A 23,547-nucleotide genomic window follows, 5' to 3' on the forward strand; every position below is an offset into this window, starting at 1 on the left:
AGCTTCTTCAGCTGAAACGTTTTTCTTCAGATTAAACCAGTTAAAGGAAGCAGCTGTGGATGCCCCTAGAAGTGCTTCTGCCAGGGGCTGGGTTTCCTGGGAGAGGAGCTCCCCTCCCTCCCACTGGGTCCTTGACCTGGATTTCTCAGCCTGCAGCTGCTTTGTGCTCCCTGCCTGGCGCCCTGTGCACAGCTTCTGGGTTTGCTGGATGCTGTGGTTTCTGGGCCAGCCTTCTTCCTGGCTGGGCTCAGGCTCTCAGAGGGCGGGCACTTTGTGTCATCCCCTCCATGCTGCATTGTGGTACCTGGCAGAGGGCCCAGCACACAGTAGGTCTTCAGCACATACTTGCTGAAATAGTAGACGGATGGTTGGGTGAGCAGACAGATGGAAACAAGTTGTGTTCCTGCCAGGAGCAGATCACATCTGCGGGAGGTGAGAAAAGATGTAGGCCGTGTCCTTCTCTGATGGGCAGGATGGCGGATTCTAGGATGTTTGGGAAGGGTGGGAGGCATTGCCTCCTTCCCCGCCAGCCCTGGGTGTCACCAGGGGCCCCTGTCCTTCTCCATCGAGGGAGACAGAACTGGTGAAGGTTTTTCCTGAGCAATGGGTGTTGGCCCGGCAAGCCTGGGGTGCTGGGTCAGTCTTGTTTATTCTCTGAAGACGGATGCTGTCTGCCTCGGGAGCCCCACAGAGTCAGGCTGGAAACACTCATTCAAGTAGGCCCCACTGACCCTGAGGTTGGGGTGGCTTGAGATAGAGAGCGCCTGAAAGCTCAGTCTAAGCAGTGGAAGGGGGCAAAGGACACTGTCAGGGGAACTCGGAGCCTAAGAAAATAAAAGCTTTTCCAAGCTTGAACCTAAGAAAAGCTTTTCCAAGCTCTGCATGGCGTCAGGTGCCCACAGCTGTGTGGTGAGCTTGTTCCAAGCCCTTCTCTGAGCCCTGAGCGGCTCACTCTCCGCCAGCAAAGTGACAGAACAGTTCTTTGGCTGCTCTTTCTGCTTCTAGATGCTGGGGAGGGCCTTGTCCTCAGCCCTGGAGATTTGAATAGGCTGAATAGAAGTTGAAATGTGTCTGAACTTCAGAATTGATGGAAATGCCCGGAGAGCGCTGGCTTCAGATTCCATCCCTTCAATGTAGCACGACACACAGAGGGGCAGTTTGGAGGCCAGCCTATCCTCTTTATGCCCGAATTGGGCCCTCCCAGGTCTCTTGAGGGTGTGATGTGGGGATGGGAGCCTCTGAGGAGGAGGCGTCAAGATAGCAGAATGTGCAGTCGTGGAGCCACAGCCTGCCCACCCCAGATGGTTCGGTCTCTGGCCTTGATCCCCGTGTTTTGCAGCGGCCTCTCGCCGTGCTGACCAGGCTGGCTAGGTGTGGCCGACTCTTCTGTGCCTTGAGTAACTGACTTCCGTTCCCACCAGAGCTGGTCTGGGCTCCTGGTGAGGAGGGTGAAGGGAGGGGCCCCAGCACTGTCCGTCAGGGCCCACATCACCCTATCCGGCATCCCATCGCCAGGCAGGGGAGAGCCAGTTCCCATGGGCTGGACCCCAGCAAGCCTGGTGGAGACTCTCCTGGGGGCCTGGGCCGGCCTCAGGAGGACACAGAGCTTGACGAATGAGCCGCACTCCTGACAGGCTGAGTTCTGGGAGCTGGGGCCTGGGGAAGGGGCAGCCAATAGGGGGAAGAGGGGTGGGAAGGAAGGAGGAACATTGCCACCCCGCCCCAGGACACTGCTCAGAACACCTCCTCTGCTCACCCCAGCTCTCTTCCTCGGTTCCTCTTTGTCCTAAAGCGCTGGCCCCAGCAGCCCCATGCTCCTCCCATCCTCAGGGCTGGGCCAGGGGCTGTGTGGGGCCCCTAGGGCTCCAGGCTAGTTTGGAGGGAGAGACGTGTGGCTTTGGGGATCCGCCTGGGGCAGCAGGGGGATACACACTTGACACCTAGGTGGCCCCGTGAATATTTGTTGGGGAAGTGCAGGTAGCACCCCTAGTGTACCCAGAGGGAAGCCTCATCAATTCCCAGCGGAGCCACTGGGCCGGCTGGAGGCCCCTGAGTGGAGAAGCTGGGGCGGCTTCCTAGGTCCTGAGCTGTCTCCAGGCAGGGGAGAGCGAGGCCCCTGAGGTAGACAGGGGCGTGGAATCCAGCTCCACCGTGTCCAGCTCGGGCCTGTGCGTGTCCCCACATTTGGAGCCCTTTCACTTGAGGAGCTCAGCCCAGGGCTCTGTTGGTCAGTCCCTTCCTACCTGGGCAGTGGCGTGTGGCCCATGGAGAAGACCCTGGCCCACCTGTGGGTCCAGACATCCCCCGCAACCTCCCACCAACCTCCCCCGATCTCCTCCGTTGGCAAGAGTCGGGGACCCCGTTTCACAGACAAGGACTCTGCGGCTCGGGGCTGTGCTCCCACTGGCCACCCCGCCTGGCCCACCTCCACTCGTCCTTCTCTCCGGAGGCCTGAGGCACTCTGACCCCGGGGGCGCTGGGTGGGGGCGTGCCTTGATGATCCCCAGCCTGCCTGCCTGCCTGGAGCTTGTGCACCAGCAGCCCTGTTCCTGTCACCATCCTGGGTCTCAGCAGGTGGCCCGACTTTCAGAGCAGAAATGGCTTGGGAGGGGTGCTGGCTTGTCACGGGGAGTGCTGGGGAAGGGGAAGGGGTGGCAGCAGAGGGTGGGTGGCAGAATGGATGGAGGTCGAGACCCCAGCTTCTCTCTGGGAGGCAAGGGAGCCCTAAGGGTCACCCTTCTTGGTGCCGCCTTGGCCCACTTCCTCACCCAGGGACCCCAGAGGTGGGTCTCTCCACGCCTGGCAGGGCCTCTCGAAGCTGCACAGACTCAGGAGGCTGCTGAGAGCCCAACGGGCCACTGGCCTTTGGCCGGCTGAGTGCCTGGGCTGCAGAGCTGAGCTTCCCTGTCCCTGGCCTGGGTCTGCTCCCCACCCAGCCCCCAGCCACCTCGCCCCAGCCGGGCAAGAACAATTAAAGCCCCTGTCCCCAATTGGTTTGTGGTATTAAAAACGAATTGCGATCAGCCGGGTTGTCATTTCTACCTGATAAAACATCACTTTTATTGATCTCACTCACCCAATGCCATCACTTATCTTGCTTCAGCATTTCACATAATGGCTCATTTGTCTTGATCCAAGTGCAGTCTCGCATGTTAACCCCTGGGGCTCTGTGGCCTCTCATGTGCCCCCGCCCCCAGCCCCCGTCCCTTGCCAGGCCCTGTTCTGGAGGGCAGGAGGTTCTAGAAGGCAAGAGCTGCACGGAGTTAAGGCAGGAAGAGGGAGGGGTTGGGGGAGGGGAGGAGAAAGTAGGGCTGCTGGGGACGGATCCTCGGAGGCTCACCTGGTCCGGCTGTGGTCCTCACCTGTGTTGCCGTGGTCCCCTGCCTCCCGGCTCTCCCCCACCTGCCCACGTTCCTGTGCCCACTGGCATGCCTCCCAGTTTCCTGGCTTTCAGGGCCCCCTCACTCTCTAACCCAAACCTGAACTCCTGTCCCCACCCCAGTCCCTTAGAGTCTTTCTCTGGGTGCTGGTGTCTCCCCAAGGTGCTGGTTGAGTCTGACTGTGGGGTCACAGAGTAGGGGATCTCAATCTGATTCTGGACGCCGCCTGGAGACTTCTGTGTGTCCCATCATCCAGCAGACAGTATAGACCCGTCCTGCACTCAGGCTCCGGCCTTGGCCACAATCCAGCTGTTGCTTCTGCCCTTCTGTACCTCCTGGCCACCAGCCAGCCACGTTCCTCATCTCCCTGTTGCCTGCCATGGTCCTGCCTGGACTCTGCCCCAGCACATAACCAAACGCACTTTCAGGCTCACAGGGGTCTCTGCCTGCTTCCCCCAGTCCCCACTTCCCCCGACTCTGGAGGGTCTCTGAGCCAGAAACCGTGGTCAGCTAGCACTCCCCTGCTCAGACCCCTTCTGCCGCTCATCCTAGTCCCTGAGGCCTCCTCTGGGCTTGCCCTCTCTTCCCCTGCTGCAGCCCTTGGAATTGGGCTTCCCTCCTGAGCAGCTGGAGACCTGCGCAGAGTGGGGGCTGCTGACTCACGTACTCGGTGAATCTAAGGGCTAGGTTGTCTGCCTTCAGGCATGGCTCAACCCGGGAGCTCGGACTGATTGTCCCAACTTCTTGCGGCCCCAGGCCTCCTTCTCAGGAGCCCCGTTTTCATCACCTTCCTTGATGGGCTTGGGCCAGCCCAAGGGAAGAACTTATCAGGCCTCACCTGTCACACCTGGCTGGTCACATGGCCTTGGGCTTTCTGCACCCCAGGGAGGGGTCTGCTCTCTCTGACTGAATCATCTAGCGGAGGAAATGAGAAAGGGGAACAGGGCATGGTCAGGGCTGGCCTAGGGCAGTACCAGAGTGGATGGGCTGGCAGCATGTGTGTGCCCCTGTGCAAATGGCCCGCAGCTCCTGACACCCCTGGGGTCAGAGCCTCACTACCCACACTGCCCTGACCTGAGCTCCCCTCATCGGGGTCCCAGTTTCAGCTGAAGGGATCCTCCCCAGGAGGTCTTTAGAGGTGGAGAGAAAACAGTGCCCCCCCTAGCTAGGGTTCCTGGGGGGCCCTCAGGGCTGCAGCCTCACTGAGCGGAGCTCTCTGGAGGGGGGGGCTCACATTGAGATGTACCCCTGCCCAACATCCCCCAGGCCCTGATGGGGACCAAGCATCCATTGAACAATCAGGACTGCTGTTTGAGTGTGACTCCTGCACAGCTGAAAATATTTGTCAAATGAGTAAATTCATGCCTTCCGTGAGGAGAGTGTCTGCTGTCCGGTCTGCCCAGACCCCTCCCCTCCACTTTGGGGACCACCTTTTCTCCCATGCCTGTACCTTCCCCTCCTCCCTTCCAGGGGCACCTGGCCTGGGCACATGTTCAGGCTGGACATCTGACCCACCTTGGGAGAGATCTATCAAGAGAGGGACCCTTGTCCTGTGGGGGGTGGAGGGGGGGCGGCATCTCAAAGCCAAGGCCACTCCAAAGCCATTTTGGTTGCATGTGCCTCTCAAAGGCCCAGCCCCCCCCAATTCTGGCTCTGCTAGGCTGCTGCACGGTAGGCCCTGCCGTTGCCCCAGTCCCTTGTCTGCTGAGACCCCAGCCTCTGGGGCCTCTAGGGAGTCCCCTTGGAACACACACATTGGACATTGGGGTGCAGTTAGGATTCTGGACCACTGAAAACCTGTACAATAGTTTATATATTTATTCTTAAGCAAGTTATCAATAAAAAATTTAATACTAAAATGCCTTTACATAGAGTTTGCTGTTCATAAAACCTTTGCATTTTTTTTGTTTGTTTGTTTTTAGTGTTTACATTGAAAAAAAAATCAACCATCCTCTTAGTTTACACATTTACATGAGTCGTGCTTTTGCCAGCTTTAACCATGGTGGGGGGCCGCGCTGTCCGCGCACACACGGACAGAGGGGATGGGAAGAGAAAAGCAAAGGACAGAAGTCCACAGACAAGGGAGAAGAACCAGTGGGAGGGCGGGAGGGCGGGAGGGCGGGAGGGCCAGGAAAAGGCTGCCTGTTTTGTCCCTTCCTGCCTTGCAGACTGGGGTTGGAAGTAGCCTCAGGTTCTAGTTTCCATGGCTGGGCCTTCCCCACATGCGCCTTGGCAACTGGCCGTGTCCTCTCCACGGCATCTTTCCACTTCCCCAGCTGCCAGCAGGACCTTGGCCGCCGTCTCCAGGACGACCACCAGAAATGAAAATATTGCACTCGAGCCGAGACAAAGGGGAGAGTTGGGGTGGGAGAGGAAAGCTGGGGTGCAGGGGAACCCCTCCCTGTCCCTGTACTTTCCTTGGAACTTCCAGGGAGGGGGAGGGGTCCTCCGGGTGGGCGGGGTGATTTCCTGGTTGGAAAGAAAAGGGGGCCCAGGCAGCCGCTGACTTATTTTCCAGGTGCCTGGTGTGGGTCTGTGGGTCACACAAGAGCCCGTGCGAAGGAGCAGTGGCTAACTTGGGGGGCCTTCCTGGGGCTCTCAGTGAGGCCAGGGGACCCTCAGTGTGACGTGGGAGCATGAAGCCCTCAGTGCGTTTTTTTGGTGGGGAGGGAAAGGGCTGTTGGGTCACGGGCCTGGCTTGCTCTGCCTGTCCCTCTTGGCCTCAGAAGAAGTGAAAGGGTGACGTGTTCTCCGGGGTTACTGGGGTGGTGCTGAGGGTCTGGGACACCCATGCGGCACAACAGTAGTTATAGCACTGGGCAGAGCAGTGCTCCCTGTACCCGAGGCTGGGGTGTGGGCAGGAGGAACCCTGCTCTCTAGCCTGCCAGGCCATCAGCCCTTCCAAATGGCTGCAGAAAGGGCCTGCAAACCTTCACGTGAGCTGGGGAAGGCCAGTTCCTTTCCTGCTCAGAGTGAAGGCTGGGCAAGCTGATCATTGAAACGGAAATTGGAAATAACTTGGAATATTCAGGAAATCAAAACATCACCCTTTCGTATTGATAGTTTAAAACATTTGTTCATTTTTGCTTTGTTTTAAACAGAGGTAAGATACATATGGCTGCAGTCACACTCTTGGGCCAGGGAGCCTGCTCCTGGCTTCCCTTCTACCTGCCGAGGGACTCTCATCATCAACCTCCCCCAATACTTTTTTCCCAGGAGATGAATTAAAAGGAAATAAACTCGAGTGTGACTTCCATCTTAGTCCCCCCAAGAGGTCAGCAGGTATAATCTAGGGTTCTGTCTGATCCCTCCTGTGGCCTCTGGCCCTTCGGGCCACGCCCCAGCTGCCTCTGTCGTCACAGACGCCCCAGTTGGAACTCAGCTAGGCTGAGGAAAACAGTGCATTTTCAAAGAAAACCCCCCAGAACAAAATCTCTACACACACACATACACAGACACACGCACACACTCACCCACACACACCCTTGTCACGCGTGTGGGGAAAAAAAAAATCCTTTTCCACTTTTTTTCCATAAAACTTCCCCGCAAGGAATACAATATTTACATAGAGAAATAAATAGACAACACACCTGATTTCTGCTTTCCCTGGTGGGAGACAGTCGGAGGTACTAGGGAAAATATGGCTTGGATTCTAATCTCTTGTGAACTGCCGATGCGGGAAAACAGAGAGGGCCGGCGGGTCCCAGATGGGGGCACAGCTGACCCTCTGCAGCAGACGGATGGGACTGGGTTCCGACACCTAAAAGCTCTCTTGCTTTCCAGGGAAAATAATAATAATAAAAAAAAGCCTGGATCTTGCCTTGGTGGGTTTGCATATTTGCTCAGACTTGCCCCTCCGAGGTGTGGGCCAGCCTCCTACTCAGAGGCGTGGGGCTGTGTCCTCTCGTGCCTGTGGCACCACTGGGCGGGTGGGTCACCTGTGGATGTCGGCACAGAGTCAGCACAGAATGGGCACGCCGTCGGCCGTCACCAGGCGCCCCGTGGTGGGGTCGTAGGTGCCCGCCAGGTAGTAGAGGTCCCGTCGGTCCTGGTACTTGCGGCTCCGTGTCATCTGCTCGTACTGCTCGCGCCCTACGACCTGGCACTTGTGGGAGATGGTCTGCACGTCGTTCTCGTCCTCATGGCAGGACTGGTACAGCGCGTTCTGCCAGGGAGCGGGGTGAGGAGCGCCTGGGGTCAGGTCTGGCCTGGGACAGCACACCCCACCCAACCCCGGGACCCTCAGTTCTGGATAAGACTGTAACTGTGTGGCAGGGGAGCCAGCACCTGGAGCCCCAGCAGGCGGGCAGAGTGGGAGAAACACTTTTTTCTGCACCATCTGCAAACACGGTTCTCAGGGAAGACAGGACAGTGTGCTGGGCGTGTTTAGGGTCTTAGGTCGATTTGGGCAGGCAGGGACCAGAGGGCCTGCTGTAGGGGGCGCTACTGAGGGCGGGACCTGCTTGGTGCTACGTGCCGCAGTGGGTCACAGCCCCCGACGAGGTGAAACTGTCACCCCCTCCACTAGGAGTCAGTCATAGAAGCAGCTGGGGAGGGATCCAGGTGGCCTGGCTCTGCGCCTGAGCCCTCAGCCATGTTTCTCCCTGTGGGGCCCGTGTGATCCTTGGCAACTTGAGGTGTGGGGACAGGGAGGGGGGATGTTCATTCCCCTTCTTCCCACTGGTGCTAGTTGCCAGGATACCTCTTCCCAAGGCCCCCCACTCTGAGCCTGCCCAGACCCCTGGGACCCCTGCCCCCCACCAGGCGGCCCCACCTTCCCGTCGCTCTGTCGCTTCCCCAGTTTGGTCTCCTCTGGATGGTAGAACCACTTGACCTTGACCACCATGTTGCTGCCCCACGACTCCCACATGCTCTCGATGCGGCCGATGTAGGGCAGGTTGGGCCGCCCGGCCGATAGGAAGACCGCGCAGTCCCCGATGCGAAGTGTCTCCTTGCCCCGGACAATAGCCTTGTAGAACAGCTTCCTGGCCTTCCCCTTCATGCCACGCCTCTGCAGGAGACAGCCAGGGGCACAGGGTGGGCAAGGGACACAGGGCAGAATGACAGAGAGACAGTGTGCAGGAGAGACAGATGGCATGTCTTGAGGGCGCTTGCACGGGCCAGGCCCACCTACCTGCGTGGGGTTCCCCGACCACTTCCAGAGCTGCCGGGCGGGCAGGAAGGCTGAGATCTTTGGCCGGTTTTCCACGGAGGGCAGCCGCTGCCTCCGGGACAGCTCTTTGGCTTTGGAGAAGCTCAGGGCCTCCTTGCGCTTGAGCCGGGGCCTGCTGCCGCTGGGGCCTGCGCCTGCTCCCCCACCGGCCACAGCAGCCCTGGACAGGAAGCAGCGCTGGGCATGCGGGTGAGGGCCGCCCCCCTTGGAGCGCAGGGCTTCGGGCTGGGCCAGGAGGGCGGGCACTGGGTGGGTGAGGCATGTCTGCAGCAGCAGGGCGGGGTCCTCCTCATCCGAGGTGTAGGAAGAGCCCTCGTCGTCCGAGGAGCAGAGGCTGGAGGTGGACAGGGAGCCCGAGGAGGAGGAGGTGGATGAACCCGAGGACGAGGAGGACATGGACAGGCGGGCGAGGAAGCGGGAGGGCACGCCGGGTGCCAGGCCAGGCCCGTCCTCCTCCTCGTCTGAGTAGGAGCTGTGGCAGTCGCTGTCACAGGGCAGCGGGTACTCAGCCTGGCCTGCGAACTTGCGCAGCGCCAGCCCCATGGACAGCGGGTGGACGGGCGCCCGGCCCTTCCTGTCCTTGCCCATGAGGGCTGGGTGCCCGTAGCTGGGGCTGGGCAGGGGCCTCCCTGGCCTGGGCCCTGAGTCCTTGTCGCCAGCATGTAGCGCCTTGCAGTTCTTGCTCTTGGGGGAGGTCACGCCCTCATGGTCCAGCTTGACCAGGAACTCGCTGCCTGCCCGCCGCCGCCCGCCCTTCTCAGCCTCAGCCTTCTTGGCCCGGAGCAGTTTGTGGGCACCCCCAGGCAGGCCAGGCCCAGCCCCGCCGACGAAGGGCGCGTAGGAGCTGGCCAGGCTGCTGAAGGAGTCAGCGCGGAAGCCGTTGCCAAACACGGGTGGAGCCACGCTGTGCACGGGGAACAGGGCCTCGCGGGCCCGCAGCTTCTTGGTGCTGCCGTTGAGCTGGAAGAGGTTCTGCAGCATGCCCGGCCCCTTGCTGCCTGCTGCGGCCACTGCCTTCCGCTTGGTCTGTGCCACTGCTGACCAGCTCAGCAGCGGGCTGCCCCGGCGGCCCAAGAAGTGGTCTGAGGCCCCCGCAGGGGTCTTGGCACCAGAGGTCAGGAGCTCTGCTTTGCCTGGGGAGAGGCCAGGTAGAGTCAGAGAAACCACCCGCCCACCCTTCCTTCCCCCGTACTCCTGAGGGAGTTCCCCACCCGAGGTCCTGTGAGTACCAGCTTTGTCTTTGCCTGTGGATTTCTTCCCAGAGGTCTTTGAGGCTTCGGAGCCATCATGAGCCTTAGGAGACAGGCTGGGAGCCGTGGCCTCACTGGGCGGGGGCGCCTCACAGGAAGACTTCTTGGTTCTCCGGCAGCTGCTGGACACCAACAGGGCTGGCGAGGGCTCCGTGCCTGCAGGGTGGACCGGGGGCCTCAGTGCTGTGCTGCTGGGGTGACCTCTTCCCCGTGAGCCTCCTCTTGGGAGACCAGGGAGCTAATGTCTGGGCCCAGGAGAAGCCCGCCCGAACTCCAGCCGTATGAGCTGACCCAGGAAGGAAGAACACCACCCTGGAGGGCCCAGGGACTCACACTGGATCTTGAAGTCTGGAGGCAGCAGCCTGATGTTGGAGACAGCGATGTGGCCAGTGTCCCCATCGTCAAACTCCACCACCACAGAGTCCAGATCCTCTTCCTCATCACTGGAGGCTCCTGGAGACAGGGCCCACCTGAGTATGCTGCCCTCTGCTCCAGGCCCAAGAGGCCAGGTGGCCAGCGGGGAGATGATGGGACAGGAGAATGATGGGATGGGCTCCGGAGCGCCTGACAAATGATGCTGGGACATTCTGCTCCCTGATCACATTTGACCTTGGAGCTGCCGTGGCAGCCGGGAGCAGCCCGCCTCCCCTCCACCTCCTGAAGTGCCGCTAGAGAGGCAATATTACCGCCATCCATCACCAGCATCCCAGGGCACACATGCAGGGACGCAGGGCCCCCGACCTCCCCCTGTGCACAGGCACACGGATGCAGACACATGCCTGGCTGAGGCCTGCCAGCCGATCTGCCCACCCACCTGTCCGACCCCAGGGTCCCCACATCCTGTGCCAGGGGAGCAGGGAGCAGAAGGATTCACCCCAGGAGAGCTGGTGCCCAGGTGACCAGTTCATAACCCTCAGGTCCGGGGCTCTGGGCCCCTCTCTGCTAGGCCTTCTGGTCAGCCAGAGGCTCTACCCTCTCCCCACCCAGGCAGCCCCTCGCCTTTTCCTGTTGGCCAAGGAGCTGAGGTTATCATTTGTCTTATCCGATCCGCTTTGGCCTGGGAAGCAGGGCTGGTAGGAAGCCTTCCTTGAGAGACAGGGTACCCCCGGCACCCTAGGGGTCTCGGAGGGGCCTCTCGTCTGTAGCTTTGCCTGAGGGGAGGAGTTGATGGGCCTCAGTGGGGGTCCCTGGGTGGTGCTCACCTCGCACTACATTGCCTGGATACAGGCAGCGGGACTTCTGGCTCCAGTAGGCACAGACCCTCGTGCCGGGCGGGAGGTACCGGCTGGACTGCGGTCGGACATCCAGAACCTGTGGGAACAGTAGTTCAGCAGCCGTAAGGGGGCTGGCCGAGGGGTGCCCAGGAGGGGCTGGGTGCCGTCAGGCCCACCTCCCGGGGGCGGTAAGCCAAGCAGGGGCAGTCTGCTTACCGCCTCCTGCAGCAGCTGCTCCAGCGAGTAGATCCTCTGCCGGTTGCCTCTCTCGCCCTCGATGACGATGCTGTAGCTGGGGGTGGGGGTGGGGGTGCATGGCAAGAGGTGCATGAGACAAGCCTGCAGACGCCTCTGCCCAGAGCCCTCCCTGCACACACGCTGGGGCCTCACATGTCGGGGGGCTGCAGGGTCCTGACGCTGCCTGCGTACAGCAGACTGTCCTCCTTGGGGATGAGCACAGGCAGCCCGTCCTGCAGGTCCTCCTTATGAATGGTGCACGAGCGTGCTGGGGAGACCAGGGCGTCAGTTCCCGGGCCCCCACCTGCCCACCACCGCCCCTCCCCCGATGCTCCGCACCCCCTCCTGGCCGCTCACCCAGGGCGGCACTCTGCTCGGCGCTCAGGGGGCCACTGGCCTCCTCCTCCTCCTCCTCGTCCTCCGAGAGGCAGCTGCTGTCCTCAAACTCAAAGTCGTCCTCCACCGCAAAGCTCTCCAGGAGCCGACTTACAGCCCGGCCCTTGCCCTGGGGGCCAGAGGGGTTAGCTCCCTTGGGACGGGTTGGGGGGTGGGGGGGTCAGGGCCAGTCAGTCCCCTGGGGTTGGGGCGGGGATGCTACCTGTTTGCTGACGGCCTTGGTTTTCACCTTGCCCGCCTTCCGGCCCCTCCCCAGGATGGCCTTGGCGTTTCGGGGCGACAGGGCGATGGACAGGGCCCCATTCTTCCGCTGTTGGAGGAGAGGGGTGAGGTGAGAGTGGCTCAAACCTCCTTGCCCCCGGTGTGCCCATGGAGTGACACAGACAGACCCCGAGTATGAGTCCCAGGGTGTGACTTGGTGTAGCAAGTAGGGAAGAGTAGGGTGAGGGTCCCCAAAGGCTCTCTGCATCCAGCACCCCCGCCGAACCCAGGACCCCGGGGCGCCTGCCGGCCCTCACCCGCAGCCCCGGCTGGAGCACCGTGCTCTTGCGCGTGGCTCTCTTGAGGCGCTCGCTGGCCAGCCTGCTGCCCTCCTCGTGGCAGGTAAAGGCCCGGGCGGGGCCGCAGAGGGCTTCCCTGCTGGGCGCGGCCCCCGGCTCTGCCCGCAGGCCACCCTTGGCCTTGGCCTTCTTCTTGCCAGGCCCACCTGGGGGCCTGCGCCCCGGGGCCCGCTCCAGCTTGCTGCCCACCTTGGTCTTCACCGTCCTCCGCTTGACCTTGACCTCACTCTCGGGGCTGGACAGGCGGCAGGCCCCTGGGGAGGGAGGGCAGGCGTCGCAGGAGCCCCAGCTGCCTTCCAGGGCCCCTACCGGCCCGGCCTGCCCCAGCCCACCCCAGCCCCCGGGGTACCTAGCAAGCTCTGCCTCTCCTTCTTCTTCTTGGCCTTCTGGTTGGCCTCCATCTTGACTACGGAGGAGGGCGAGGGCCCCAGCACGGCCACGCGGGCCCCAGCATGTAGCACCAACCCGGGCTCCTTGGGGGGTTCTTCTGTCTCCAGCAGACCGTCACAGTTTTCACTGTCCGAGCCGCTGTCTGTGGGGAGGTGGATGGTCCAGGTAACTTGGCATCAGAGCAGCGCCATTTTGGGGTGCAGCTAGGGCAGCGGATGGTTCATGTGTGCGGATGTGTCGGGGGCCAAGTAGAGTCCGTCACTGTCACATGGGGGCTGCTTCAAGGGCAGACACCAGGGCCAGGTGTCCAGGTGAGGGTGTCTGGACCAGGAAGGAGAAGGGGCGGCCTCTCTGACCTCCCTCTGTCTCAATCTCCCTTTCTTACGCCCTGGACAGTGGGGCGCCCCACCTTGCAGGGCTAAGGGTCCCATCCCCAGGGGCAGATTCTTTCCCTCCCTTGTCCTCCTGCCAGACGCCCTCTGGCTTCCTGCTTCCTCTTCCTTCCCTTTGTTCTTTCCCAGGCGGGACCTGGAGGAGGGGGCAGGGGCTGGCAGAGAGGAAGGGTCTATTTTTCCAGGCCCGTCTCTGGACATGTGTGTCTGCTGGGGGCCAGATAACCTCTCCAGTCACCTGGCCGGACACGGCAGGAAGGCTGGCTGGAGCAGACAGAAGGGCTATTTTTAACCCCTCTTTCCAGGATGCATCCAGCTGTCTGCTTCCTCCCCATGGCCCCTTGTGTGGAGGCGGGACACAGAGAATCCATCCTAGGCCAACAAGAGGGTCTCCCTGGGTCCGGCACACTCTAAGAGCTCCTGACCACCCCATCCCCCAGCCCCTCGTGAGCGTGGAGGTCCTGGTCGCACTGCTCAGACCAACAACTTGCCTGCCTCATGTGCTGCGGCTGCCGCCGGCTGGGCTGGGAACTTAGGTGCCTCCCTGCCGCCAATGCTGCCATCAGGCTGTGGGTGCCGGGCCGCCCCAGACGCCTTGGCATTCTTGGCTCGTGACAGCTTCTTCCGGATGCGACCCCCTGGGGTGGCCTCCTTCCGCCGGAAGGGGCTGAGGCCAGTGGGCAGCGCCTTGCTCTTGACCTTCGGCTTCAGCTGGGCCACCTTGTGGGCCACAGCAGATGCCAGGTCGCTCTGACTGCTGCTCTTCTTGCACCGAACCTTCTCCTGTGAACAGGCAGGTGGAGGCTGCAGTCACTGGGACCCCGACCCTGAGCCACGGCCCTGCGACCTCCGGCTGCCCTTCTACCAGTGGTAGGTAGGCTTGGGAGGTGGCAAGTCACTGGGCTTGCCCTCCAAAACAACTGAGAGGGCCCTGGCCCCCCAGGCACAGGGCCCGCCCAGTGGAGTCTAAACTTGTGCCTCTCTGTCCCCCATTTCACAGCCTCCTCAGGCGCCCAACCTACTCAGGTTTGGGGAGAGAGGCCAAGGACCCAAGTGTCTGTCCTGTCCTGGAGAGAGGGACCAGCCTCCTGCTAGGGGAGGGTCAGGCAAGGTGAAAACAGACTTAGACCCACCTCTCGCCTGTCCCTCCCAGGACCCTATAATAGGGGTGGGGTAGGATGTACCCACTGCACTGAGAAGGAATGGGGGGGGGCTGGCACCCAGGGGGAGCCCATCCCAAGGGAGGAATAGCTGTCCTTGGCCCACCCACTACATCAGGTATGCACCAGGTATGCATCGTCCACCTGTGACCAGGGCAGTGTGTCCTGTGACCTACGACACCTATGTGCTCCTTTCCTCTCGTTGGAGTGAGCAGAGGCGGCGGGTGTCGTGGAGCACAACCAGCTCCTCTCATACCTTTGGGAGCCCGCCTCTGTGTGAGGCATACGAAGCTCGCTGGGCCTCTTCTGCTCATCTGAGCAAAGGGACTCCAGCTGGGTGGTGATGGGGGGCGGGGTGAGGTGGCCGTGTTCAGCCTGGGGCTGGTCTTCCGCCTGCTCCCTGTCCTGTTTGTCTGACATCCTGCACCCAGCCCAAGGGGAAGGCTGCAGCGGGGACTCACCGCAGACCCGGGCTGCAGGCCCCCATAGGTGCCCTTCTCCAGCCGGCCTCGCTTCTTCGAAGGTTCATCATCACCGCCCCGCAGCTCAGCACACAGCAGGCTCAGGCTAGACCGCACTGCCCTGGGAGCACGGGGGCAGAGGTCACACCTGGGCACCCGGGCCTCGTGCCCATTGACAGGCCCTGCGGTGGCAGCCAGGGTGGGGTGTGCGGTGCAGCTCTAAGGCTGCAGACCCACTTCTCCCTGTGAGGGCCCTGCCTCTTTCCTGGCCAAGGCTGTGTCCCTGGGCCAGACTCCTCCAAGCACCCAGAACTGCTGGGGCGGGGGGAGCCAAGCCAGTGTTGAGCCCCTGGGGCCCTTGCTACCCAGTCGGCCCCCTCTGCCCACTGCTCAGGGGCCACGGCCCTGCAGCCAGCTGGGCCACTGTGTGACCTGGCCTGTGGCCTTCTGGGCTGTAGGCTCAGTCTTTCTACCTGGAAAGTGGGGGTGCCTTTCATTGTGCCTCTCTGCAAGGTGGGGGTGGGATCGTGCTGGTCCCAGGCCTGGCCCTTAATGAGTCCAAAGGCCAGCAGCTACTGCAATTAGGAAAAAAGAGGGAGTGAGGAGAGTCTGCTGAAAATGGGGTCCACTCGAAGCATCTCTGCCACGGTCAGTAAAGGGATGGGGGGCAGTGGCCAGAGAAACTCATGCCCAGGCTCTGCCTCCTAGCCCCTGGGACTCCCACTGCTGGGCTCAGACCCCTCAGAACTTTGTCCCCTGCCTTCAATTCCTGGTCTCAAAGGAGGGACTCTGAATCTCCCCCAACCTGGCTCCCGGGCTCTGGGAGCTGCTGACTCTGAGCCTGGTTCCCTGTGTCCCACAGGTGTAAGGCTGGGAGCTCTGCTCTGTCCTTGGCCAAACAGGGGGTGGGGGCTGGGCCTCTCACCTGCCCTCTCCCTCACCCACATAGCATTAATGAAAATGAGTCCCAGATGGAGGCTGAGGGCCCTGACCCAGCCCTGGCCTTGTGTGGCCAGAAGTCAACTTTTACCTTCCTGCCCGGAGAGGCCAGCCAGGAAGCCAGCCGGAGCCACGCGTGGCCCCCGGGTGTTGACCCTCCCACTTCCTGCCTGGGCCCAACTGTCGGCAGCTACTGCAGGGTAGGGGCCCAGAAGAGGGATGGAAAGTGGAGAGGAGCCTGAAATGAGGAGAGGTGGGAGGGAACCCCAGTCCTTAGGAAGGGAGGGCCCGGGCTTTGGTTTCCTTCCCCTGCCAACCAGGGCCTGCTTTCTGAGGTCAGAGGGAAAAGTGGCCAGATGCAAGCACCAGGACTCAGCTTCCAGGCTCAGGCTGGTGCTTGGTGCCAGGTGGGTCTGAGACAAGTGTGGGGCAGCCTTGACAAGAGGATCCCTGACAGGGCCCCCTGCCAGGCCCTGGCCTTAGCCAGCAGCCCCCACAGTTCTGGCTAGTCCTCAAAGGGAGCCCCCTGGAGCCCCCTCTGGGTGACACTTGGGCAGGGTGGAGGGACAGCCCCGGGAGGCTCCCTGCAGCCATATGGTGCATCGCCTCCCCCGCCCGCAGCCGAGGCGAATTCCCCTCCCTGTAACCTTCTCCGCATTTGCTAATGTTTTGTGACATAAAGCCCTGAGATTAATTTTTTGCCTCTGTCTTAATTGAAGGAACCATTTAGTGCCGATTTAACTATTATTACCAAATCATCAGGATTGATGCAGTGCGCACACGCCGCGCCAATCGTGTTTGGAGGAACTCGAGGATTTATGCAAATGGGCCTGCCGGGAGAGGCAATTTGTAGCCGAGAAGGACAATTATACCAGGCCCGGGAGTGCGCCAACGACTGCGCCGGGCGGGTAATGGATAATAACCGCGTGCCGGCAGCCGTGCGCAGCACCGCAGCGTGACCAACGACTCTATACGGTGCAGATAAAGAGGCTTTTACGCAACGCCGCCTCGCACTCGTGGGACTGGGCGGGGGCTGGGGCCGGGCAGGGGGTATGCCACCGCCCTGGCCACGGCCAGGTGTGTGGGGCTGGTGTGGCCACGCGCCAGGCCCAGGAGGTGGGGCTTGTTTGCACTGAGCTCAGGGCTCTGGACACTGCTTCACTCACCATCATGGCTGGCCTGGGGTTCTGGGTCTTCAGGAGAAGCTGTGAGGGGGGGGGCTCCTGCAGCCCCAGGAGCCAGAGAGGAGCCCAGCCCTACTGGTCAGGCCTTAAGGGCACCTGGGCCTGCCCAGCCTCATCGAGTAACCTCAGCCCTAGGCACCCCATGGGACCCCTGCACCCAGGACTCACTTGACTTTCTTGCTGTCACTGGGGCGCAGGGCAGGCAGCAAACTGGAGTATTTGCGCTTCCGTGGCCGGCCAGGCCCTCGCCTGGCAGGGCTCCTTGAGCTCTCGTCTCTCCTGGGGGCCGCAGGAAGGGTGGTCAGAGGTTGATGCCCTTCCTGGCTCCCTGACTAGTGTCCAGCAGAGGTCACTGCCCTTGGGGGATATGGTGGGAGCCAGCTGTCCCAAGACTGGGCCTGGGGAGCCTGGCCGCCCCGTGGAGGGCATGGCTGAGCCAGGGTCCCACCATCCTTGCTTCCCAGTTCCAGCCACCCTGCACACACCAGTCAGGTGAGCTGCCACCACTGCCATGACACATTTGGGATTCCCTCTGCCCCCCAAAGCCCAATCCTGCCCTGGCCCCCTGGCAGCCCTACCCTCACCCTTTGCCCCACTACCCAAGGACCAGCCTCTGTCCTGCACTAGCCTCTGCTGCGTACTTCTTCCCTCCCACACCATACCGCACCTTGGTTTCTCTGCTGGGTGATTGCCTCACGGTTCCACTGCCTCTGGGGACCTTCCCAGGCCCCCCGCCTTCTGGCCCCCGCTCAGCCCATCACACACAGGTTTACCCCTGGCCACAAGGCAATGGCCCTGGGCTGGGCCATGCCCACCTCTGCCCTGAAATGGGAGCATCTCCACAAGCCACACTCCCACCCTCTCCACCCTGCTGCCGGCCTGGGCCATACTCATGGTCGTGCCTGCGCTGCAGCCGGGCCAGCTCCCGCTGCTTCTCCTTGTAGCGCCTCTGCAGCTCCGCCAGCTGCACACGCATCTCCACCTCCTGCGTGTCCAGCCGATCGATGGCAGCCTTCAGTGGGCACACCTAGCGGGCAGGGGCACAGGGCCCTGTGAGCCCACCAGGCGGGCAGACCATGATGGGGTGGGCAGGCGGCCAGCCTGGGCACTCGAGGCCCCACCCACCGTCACGGCAGTGGGCAATGGGGGCGACCAGGGCCCCCCTACCACTCACAGGCTTGGTCTTGGGGGTCCAGGTGTCCTTGCGCCGCAGGATCTGCATGCGGGGGGTGAGTGCGGGAGCCCTGCAGGGGTCAGCAGTTGGAGGCTGGGCCGAGGAGGCGGGGCTGTCCAGGTTAGCGGCTTCGACCAGGGACCAGGCTGAGGCCAGAGTGGCCAGGCGCTGCAGGTTGAAGGCCAGCACATTCTCCTCCTCTGCAGGGGACAGGCAGGTCAGTGTGATGAGAGCAGGCCACACACTGTCCCTCAGAGAGTCTCTTGATGTCACCTTGCATCCCAGCACAGCCCAGACTACCCCTCACCCCACCCTGCATCATGCTCCCACCCCGTACCACCTCACCCACAGGCTGTCCGGCTCCCTGAGACACGCAGGCCAAGGGCGAGGGTGAGGCAGCCGGGAACAATGAGACGGTCCCTGGGCCAGACACCTAGCCCTCGCCTCAGCTCTGGGTGAGGGAGATGTCACCCTCAGCTACCATGGGCCAGGCCAGTTGGAATGGCACAAGTCCTCAGGACAGTGACCAAACGATTTTGTTAAGGTCTAGGGTTCATTACGCTCTAGCAGCAACTGCCTTGCATTTTTGCTTTCTTCCAGATTCAAGAAAACTCGGAGTGTCACAGCCCTGGTGGGTGGGGAAGGACAGTCCAGTGCGGGGTCAGAGCCCGGCCAGTGGAGGGCAGTGTCCATTCATGAGACAGGCCTGGAGTGAAGACTTGGGGCTGAATAAAACGATGGGGAGGGGGTGGTGGCAGAGACGGAGGTAGGGGTAGGGCACACGCAGGTGGGGAGATCCTATGAGCTATTGCTGGGGAGGGACCGGCCAAGATGAGCCCTATGGGGTCAGATAGTGTCCCTAGGGCTGGAGGTGTATAGTGGGTAGTCATGAAGTCTAGAACACACAGCCAGTTCTGCCCCCGAAGAAGACCTGAGGGCAGCAACACCCCAGCGCTAATAAGCACACCTGCACCCTGAACGTGGCTTCTAATATCCTCTGAGGAAAGGCATCAGCCTTCTTGGGGACATTGCCCAAGAAGGTTCGGGTACGAGCTGGGAACACAGGATGTGCTCAGAGAATGATCCAGCTGAAGGGGCCAAACCTGAGACAATTCAATCACCAGATTAAATGGTGACAGTGACATGTTATAATAGACTGAAGTGAATAAATATCCACAAGTTACACTGATATAAATAAATTAATGAGTGAATCCAACCTTTGAAAAGGAATGAGATATCACACCATTTCAAAGACACTTCCCGCTGAATAACTACAATAGAGAAGGTGCCCGGTCACAGCCTCGATAGAGTCATCAGGGTGACCCACTCTCAGTAATGGGACAAAGCACAGGTGGACACCTAAGTTCAACCCTCTGGATGCAGTGCTAGGTCAAGGCCAGAGGTGGGGTGCTGGGTCAAAGGTGCCCTGGGAAGACAGGGGAGGGGCTGCGGGGGCTTTCTTCTCCCACCTCACGCTGGGGCACTGATATCTGCAAATTCCATTTCAGCTAAAAGTTCCACAGGGTCTGCCTGTCCCTTGAGGTCACTGTAACTGCTGGGAAGCCTCCCTGTTCCTCCCTGCCTCTCACTCCTCAGGCTAAGCCTGCTAAGATGGCAAAGTTTTGCAGGTGAGCTCTGGGTGGGGCAGGAATGGGGGGCTCAAGGAGATGGCAGGGGTACTGGTGGTGCTGGGCTCCAAACGAGACCCTGCCTTGCTCTCTGATTCAGGGAGGTGCAGGGGCAGACAACAATAGTCCAACCCCTCAAGCCTCCAGGTCTACACCCTGTGTCCCAGGAGGGATGTGGGGCTGGGCTCTCCAGGCAGGTTCAGGGTCCACAGGTACAGAAAAGGCCCAAGACTTGGGTTTCCTCCCAACCAGCCAGGCCAGTAGAAGCTCTTGGGGCCAGGAGCAGGTGGGAGGAGGGAGTGTAGCAGATCAAAAGGGATCAAAAGCAGGGTCTCAGCTCATCATGTAAACTGGGCGGGTCCCTCAGGAAAGAAGGGGCAACCATACTCTGGGACGGGGCCTGGGCTTCACAAAATCCCAGGGTAGATGGGAAGCGCAGTGGGCAGCATGGCCCCTGATGGCCGCTCCAAGTGCAGAGTGGGGCACTCTGGGAGCCTCGGGGATGGGCCCCTGCAGGCAGGCCTAAAAATCCATGGTCAGATAAGCAAATGGCCAGAGGTGTCCAACTTCCTCCCAACCTCAGGGCTCTGTCTGGGGCCTGAGTTCCTGCCCCAGCTGGAATGGAGGTCTGCGGGCTGGGCAGTCTGCCCACTGAGCTCCCTGGACTTGAGCCCAGATGGGGGATAAGCCAGGGTCCTGGGCCAAGTCCTACTGGTGGGGGCAGTGAGGGCTCTCGACGCCCACACCAGTGAGAGCAGAGCTCTTTCCAGCATGGGAGCAAACGGCCTGGGGCCCGGCTACGGAGCTGGGGGCCACGTCACCTTTCTCACTCACACTTCTCAGGGGTCCCCGTCTGGCCTTTCAGCAGCTCTCCCCAGCCTGGGATGTACTTCAGGGGGATGTACTCAAGGACAAGAGGGCGGCGGGAGGCCCTGCTGACCCTCTGGGGTCTTCTTCCTCCCTCTCCCCTCCTCATCCCAGCCTGTTCCCGGGATGTTCTTCTCCTTCTGTGAGTCCTCCCTTTTGCTCTGAAAACAAGCTGATTTCCTAATTAATTTCAGGCAAGGCAGTCACTGAGCTTGTAGGGAACAGCTCCAGAGCTGAGAGGCTGCGCACACCGGCCAATTAACTGGGACAGTGGGAAGGGGTGGGCCTGGGAGCGGCAGAAGGGGAGGGTGAAGACCCGAGGGCTCTAAGAAGGGAGGGTGGGGGGCTTGGGAGAAACAAGAGGGGAGAGTGGGGGCTTGCAGGTTCTAGAAGGGGAGGCTTGGGTGGAGACCCAGCAGTGACAGCAGGGCCTGGCCTGGACTGGCAGCTGCAACGCCCACAATGGGACACACGTGGTCTACACGTGAGCATCCATTCAATGAATGGGCACGGGTCCAGCAGGCATTCACAGGCACCGACTGGGCGGCCACACACATGGTGCTTGGCATCGGCTCAGTGCACCCTCACGCCAGCCACACTCACAAGGTGACTTGGGCAGCAGAGACCCCTGCCCAGGGCCACCTCACCTCACCTCTCCAGGGGTCATGACCAGCAAGGGCTCACTGGCTCACTCTCCTCACCAGCACAGTGGTGGCCCCTCTGGTCAGACAACAGAGGAGTGACACAGAGGCCTTCGGGGAAATTAACAAGAACTTTCGCTTATCTCCACGCAGCACAAGAGGTGCTGGCGGCTGGGTGTGGGCTGTGAGAGTTCATTATGGTGAGAAGACGGGCAGGCCAGCTGAGGATGTTGTTGGGTTCTTTCTATAAACGTCAACCTGGTACAGTGCCTGGCTGGGGGTGCTTCCCCTTGCCCCCCTGGGGTTCCAGCTGGGAGAGCCTGGGTGGAGTCCCTCGGGGGGACCTAAGGTCTAGAGAGGCCTACGCAGAGGCCTGGCCCTTGGGTGGGATGCAGGGAGCCCAGGAGCAATTTTCCCAGCAGGTCAGTTCCGGGGGCCTGGTGAGGCTTAGGGGGCCTCACCTCCCTAGGGCCTGGGAGGCGAGGGTCACTGTGTCTTTAGCTGGATCCCATGCAGGTATCAGGTTCGGGAGCTGCAGAACCCACGGTGGTGATAGCTTTCAGAGAGAGCGCCCTCTCCTCCCCTTTCCTGGCTGTGAGATCACCATTTAGTGACCTGGGGCCCCCACCCCCCAACCTGTGGGCCTTGGCATCCTTGTGCATAAAATGGGGACAACCTTGAGCACACCCCCTGCCCCCCAGGGCATCGTGAGAATCCCAGGGGTCTTCCTGACACCACCATCGGGGCCACAGGCCTGGCCCTGAGGCCCTGCCCTCATGGCGCAACCTGCAGGTGGAGCTGGAGGTGATGCTGGAGGTGTGGGCGCACCTGCCTGGTTTCCTGACCTGGGGCCACACTGTGGGGACAACTGAGTGGGGCTGAAGGTTGACCCTGAGTCTGTGCCTGAGGGTCCAGCTCCCAGGGCTCTGGAGGGATGGGGCTCACCTTGCAGGGCTGGCTCAGTCCTCTGCTGCTGGATCTCCAGGTCAGCCAGCTCGCTGAGCAGGGCAATTCCATGAATCCCTGAGCTACGGGGCAGGGGAGCTGTGCTGGGTGGCCCAGGGACTGCGGGGGGCAGAGGGCCCAGTGGGCTGACGCCAGGCAGGTCCCCCAGGTTGATGGTGGCTGCCACCAGAGCGTCCAGCCCGGGCAGCTCCCTGGGCAGCTGGCTGTTGTCAGGAGTTGAACCCCAGTCCTGCTCCTCTTCCTCCTCTTCCAGCTCGGCCTCCTCGAACTCGGCCACCTCCTCCGCCTCTGCTTCTGTAGGGGCTTGCTGTTTGCCCGGCTCAGCCTGGTCCACGGCGCCCAGGCTCCTCCCTGGCTGCTCCATGGCCTGGGGACCGGCCCCCAACGAGGGCCCCCGCTCTCCCTCCTCCCGCCCCTCCTCCATGGTCCTTGCCTCTTGGGCCCCTCCTCCCTGAGTAGAATCAGCCTGGCCAGAGGCCTCAGGACCCCCTCCCTCGAGGTGAGCCCCGCACCGCAGTTCTCGCACCCCCTCCAGTGGACTGGGGTCTGCTGCCTTCCCCGGGGGTCCCCGCTCGGCAGGGTGGGGGGTGGCGGCAAGGTCCTGGGTGGCCTCCCTGGTCCCTGAGGGCAGCCCAGGCTCCTCCAGTTTCTGGGGGCTGCGGAGGCAGAGCTCCCCAGGTGGGAACGTCCTGGCCAGCTCAGGCTGGGCCCCCAGGGGGGCAGTTTGCATAGTTTCAGGGTCCGAGAGGTCAGATGAGTGCACGCTGCGGGGCAGGGAGAAGCCCGAGCTGGCCGCCGCGGGGCACGTGTATCCGGGAGGCAGGTCTGCAAGAGAGAAGCGCGGTCAGGAGAGCAGCTGGGGACGAGGGTGGCCTCCAATGCCCCAGTTCCACCTGTGGCGAGGGTCCCCAGCCAACCCTCTGCTTGTGAAACGTGACAGGCAGGAATGGGGACACGGTGTGTTGAAAGGGGCAGAAGAAGAGCACCGGGGGCAGGAGGGGCGATTTCCCAGGCCCCCCTCTTCGACCAGGATGGTTGTGAGCTCCCCAGCTCCTGCTGCAGCCTTGGCGGGGTTGGGGGGACCCCTGGGGGGTTCCTAGAGGCCACCTCTGGCATGTGTGGTGTGGCTAACCAGAAAAGGGGGGATTTTAAAACAAGATACTTGAATCAGGGTTTTCCCTGAACCAGAACGAGCTGGCAGCCTGTTGGAGGCATTACGCCCCATTAACTACAATAAAAAAAAAGAAAGCAAAAAAAGTCTAAAACACACACACACACACACACCCACGTCGGCTGGCTCAGCCTCCTTATTGTGGAACTGGGACGGGTTTTATGTTTGCCACACGGGCTTCCACTATAAACTCTTAGCCTAATTCAGAGAGAATCAAATAGCTGTGGGGAGCTGGCGGGCAGCGGGCGGGAGAGCGGTTGCAGCGGCCAGGCTGGGCTTGGACCCTTCACCGCAGGCTGCTGCTCCTTGCCTCGGGCCCAAGCCGTGGCATTTTGGGCCCCCACAGTGAGAATGAGCTCCATGT

At 61.6% G+C, this 23,547-nt stretch overlaps 1 protein-coding gene across 2 annotated transcripts in view; it reads right to left on the bottom strand.

The window, feature by feature from the left end:
- Nucleotides 1-7,338: 7,338 nt before the first annotated feature.
- The window catches only part of BAHCC1 (BAH domain and coiled-coil containing 1), a 54,436-nt gene continuing 38,227 nt past the window's right edge, over nucleotides 7,339-23,547 (bottom strand). The window contains exons 10-28 of one of the 2 annotated variants that reach the window (XM_068978332.1): nucleotides 22,006-22,837; nucleotides 20,479-20,495; nucleotides 17,911-18,110; nucleotides 17,627-17,763; nucleotides 16,905-17,015; nucleotides 14,614-14,734; nucleotides 13,480-13,775; nucleotides 12,560-12,738; nucleotides 12,169-12,464; nucleotides 11,853-11,960; nucleotides 11,612-11,759; nucleotides 11,408-11,522; nucleotides 11,234-11,309; nucleotides 11,006-11,114; nucleotides 10,137-10,256; nucleotides 9,783-9,959; nucleotides 8,515-9,686; nucleotides 8,155-8,391; nucleotides 7,339-7,545 (exon numbers count right to left, since the gene is read on the bottom strand). In XM_068978332.1, the coding sequence (XP_068834433.1) occupies nucleotides 7,339-7,545; nucleotides 8,155-8,391; nucleotides 8,515-9,686; nucleotides 9,783-9,959; nucleotides 10,137-10,256; nucleotides 11,006-11,114; nucleotides 11,234-11,309; nucleotides 11,408-11,522; nucleotides 11,612-11,759; nucleotides 11,853-11,960; nucleotides 12,169-12,464; nucleotides 12,560-12,738; nucleotides 13,480-13,775; nucleotides 14,614-14,734; nucleotides 16,905-17,015; nucleotides 17,627-17,763; nucleotides 17,911-18,110; nucleotides 20,479-20,495; nucleotides 22,006-22,837 (4,658 nt within the window). Of the gene's footprint in view, nucleotides 7,546-8,154; nucleotides 8,392-8,514; nucleotides 9,687-9,782; nucleotides 9,960-10,136; nucleotides 10,257-11,005; nucleotides 11,115-11,233; nucleotides 11,310-11,407; nucleotides 11,523-11,611; nucleotides 11,760-11,852; nucleotides 11,961-12,168; nucleotides 12,465-12,559; nucleotides 12,739-13,479; nucleotides 13,776-14,613; nucleotides 14,735-16,904; nucleotides 17,016-17,626; nucleotides 17,764-17,910; nucleotides 18,111-20,478; nucleotides 20,496-22,005; nucleotides 22,855-23,547 lie in introns of both variants that reach the window. The other variant, XM_068978331.1, reaches the window with a different exon arrangement.

The sequence above is a fragment of the Capricornis sumatraensis genome, chromosome 8, assembly GCF_032405125.1.
Source record: "Capricornis sumatraensis isolate serow.1 chromosome 8, serow.2, whole genome shotgun sequence".
NCBI lineage: Eukaryota > Metazoa > Chordata > Mammalia > Artiodactyla > Bovidae > Capricornis > Capricornis sumatraensis.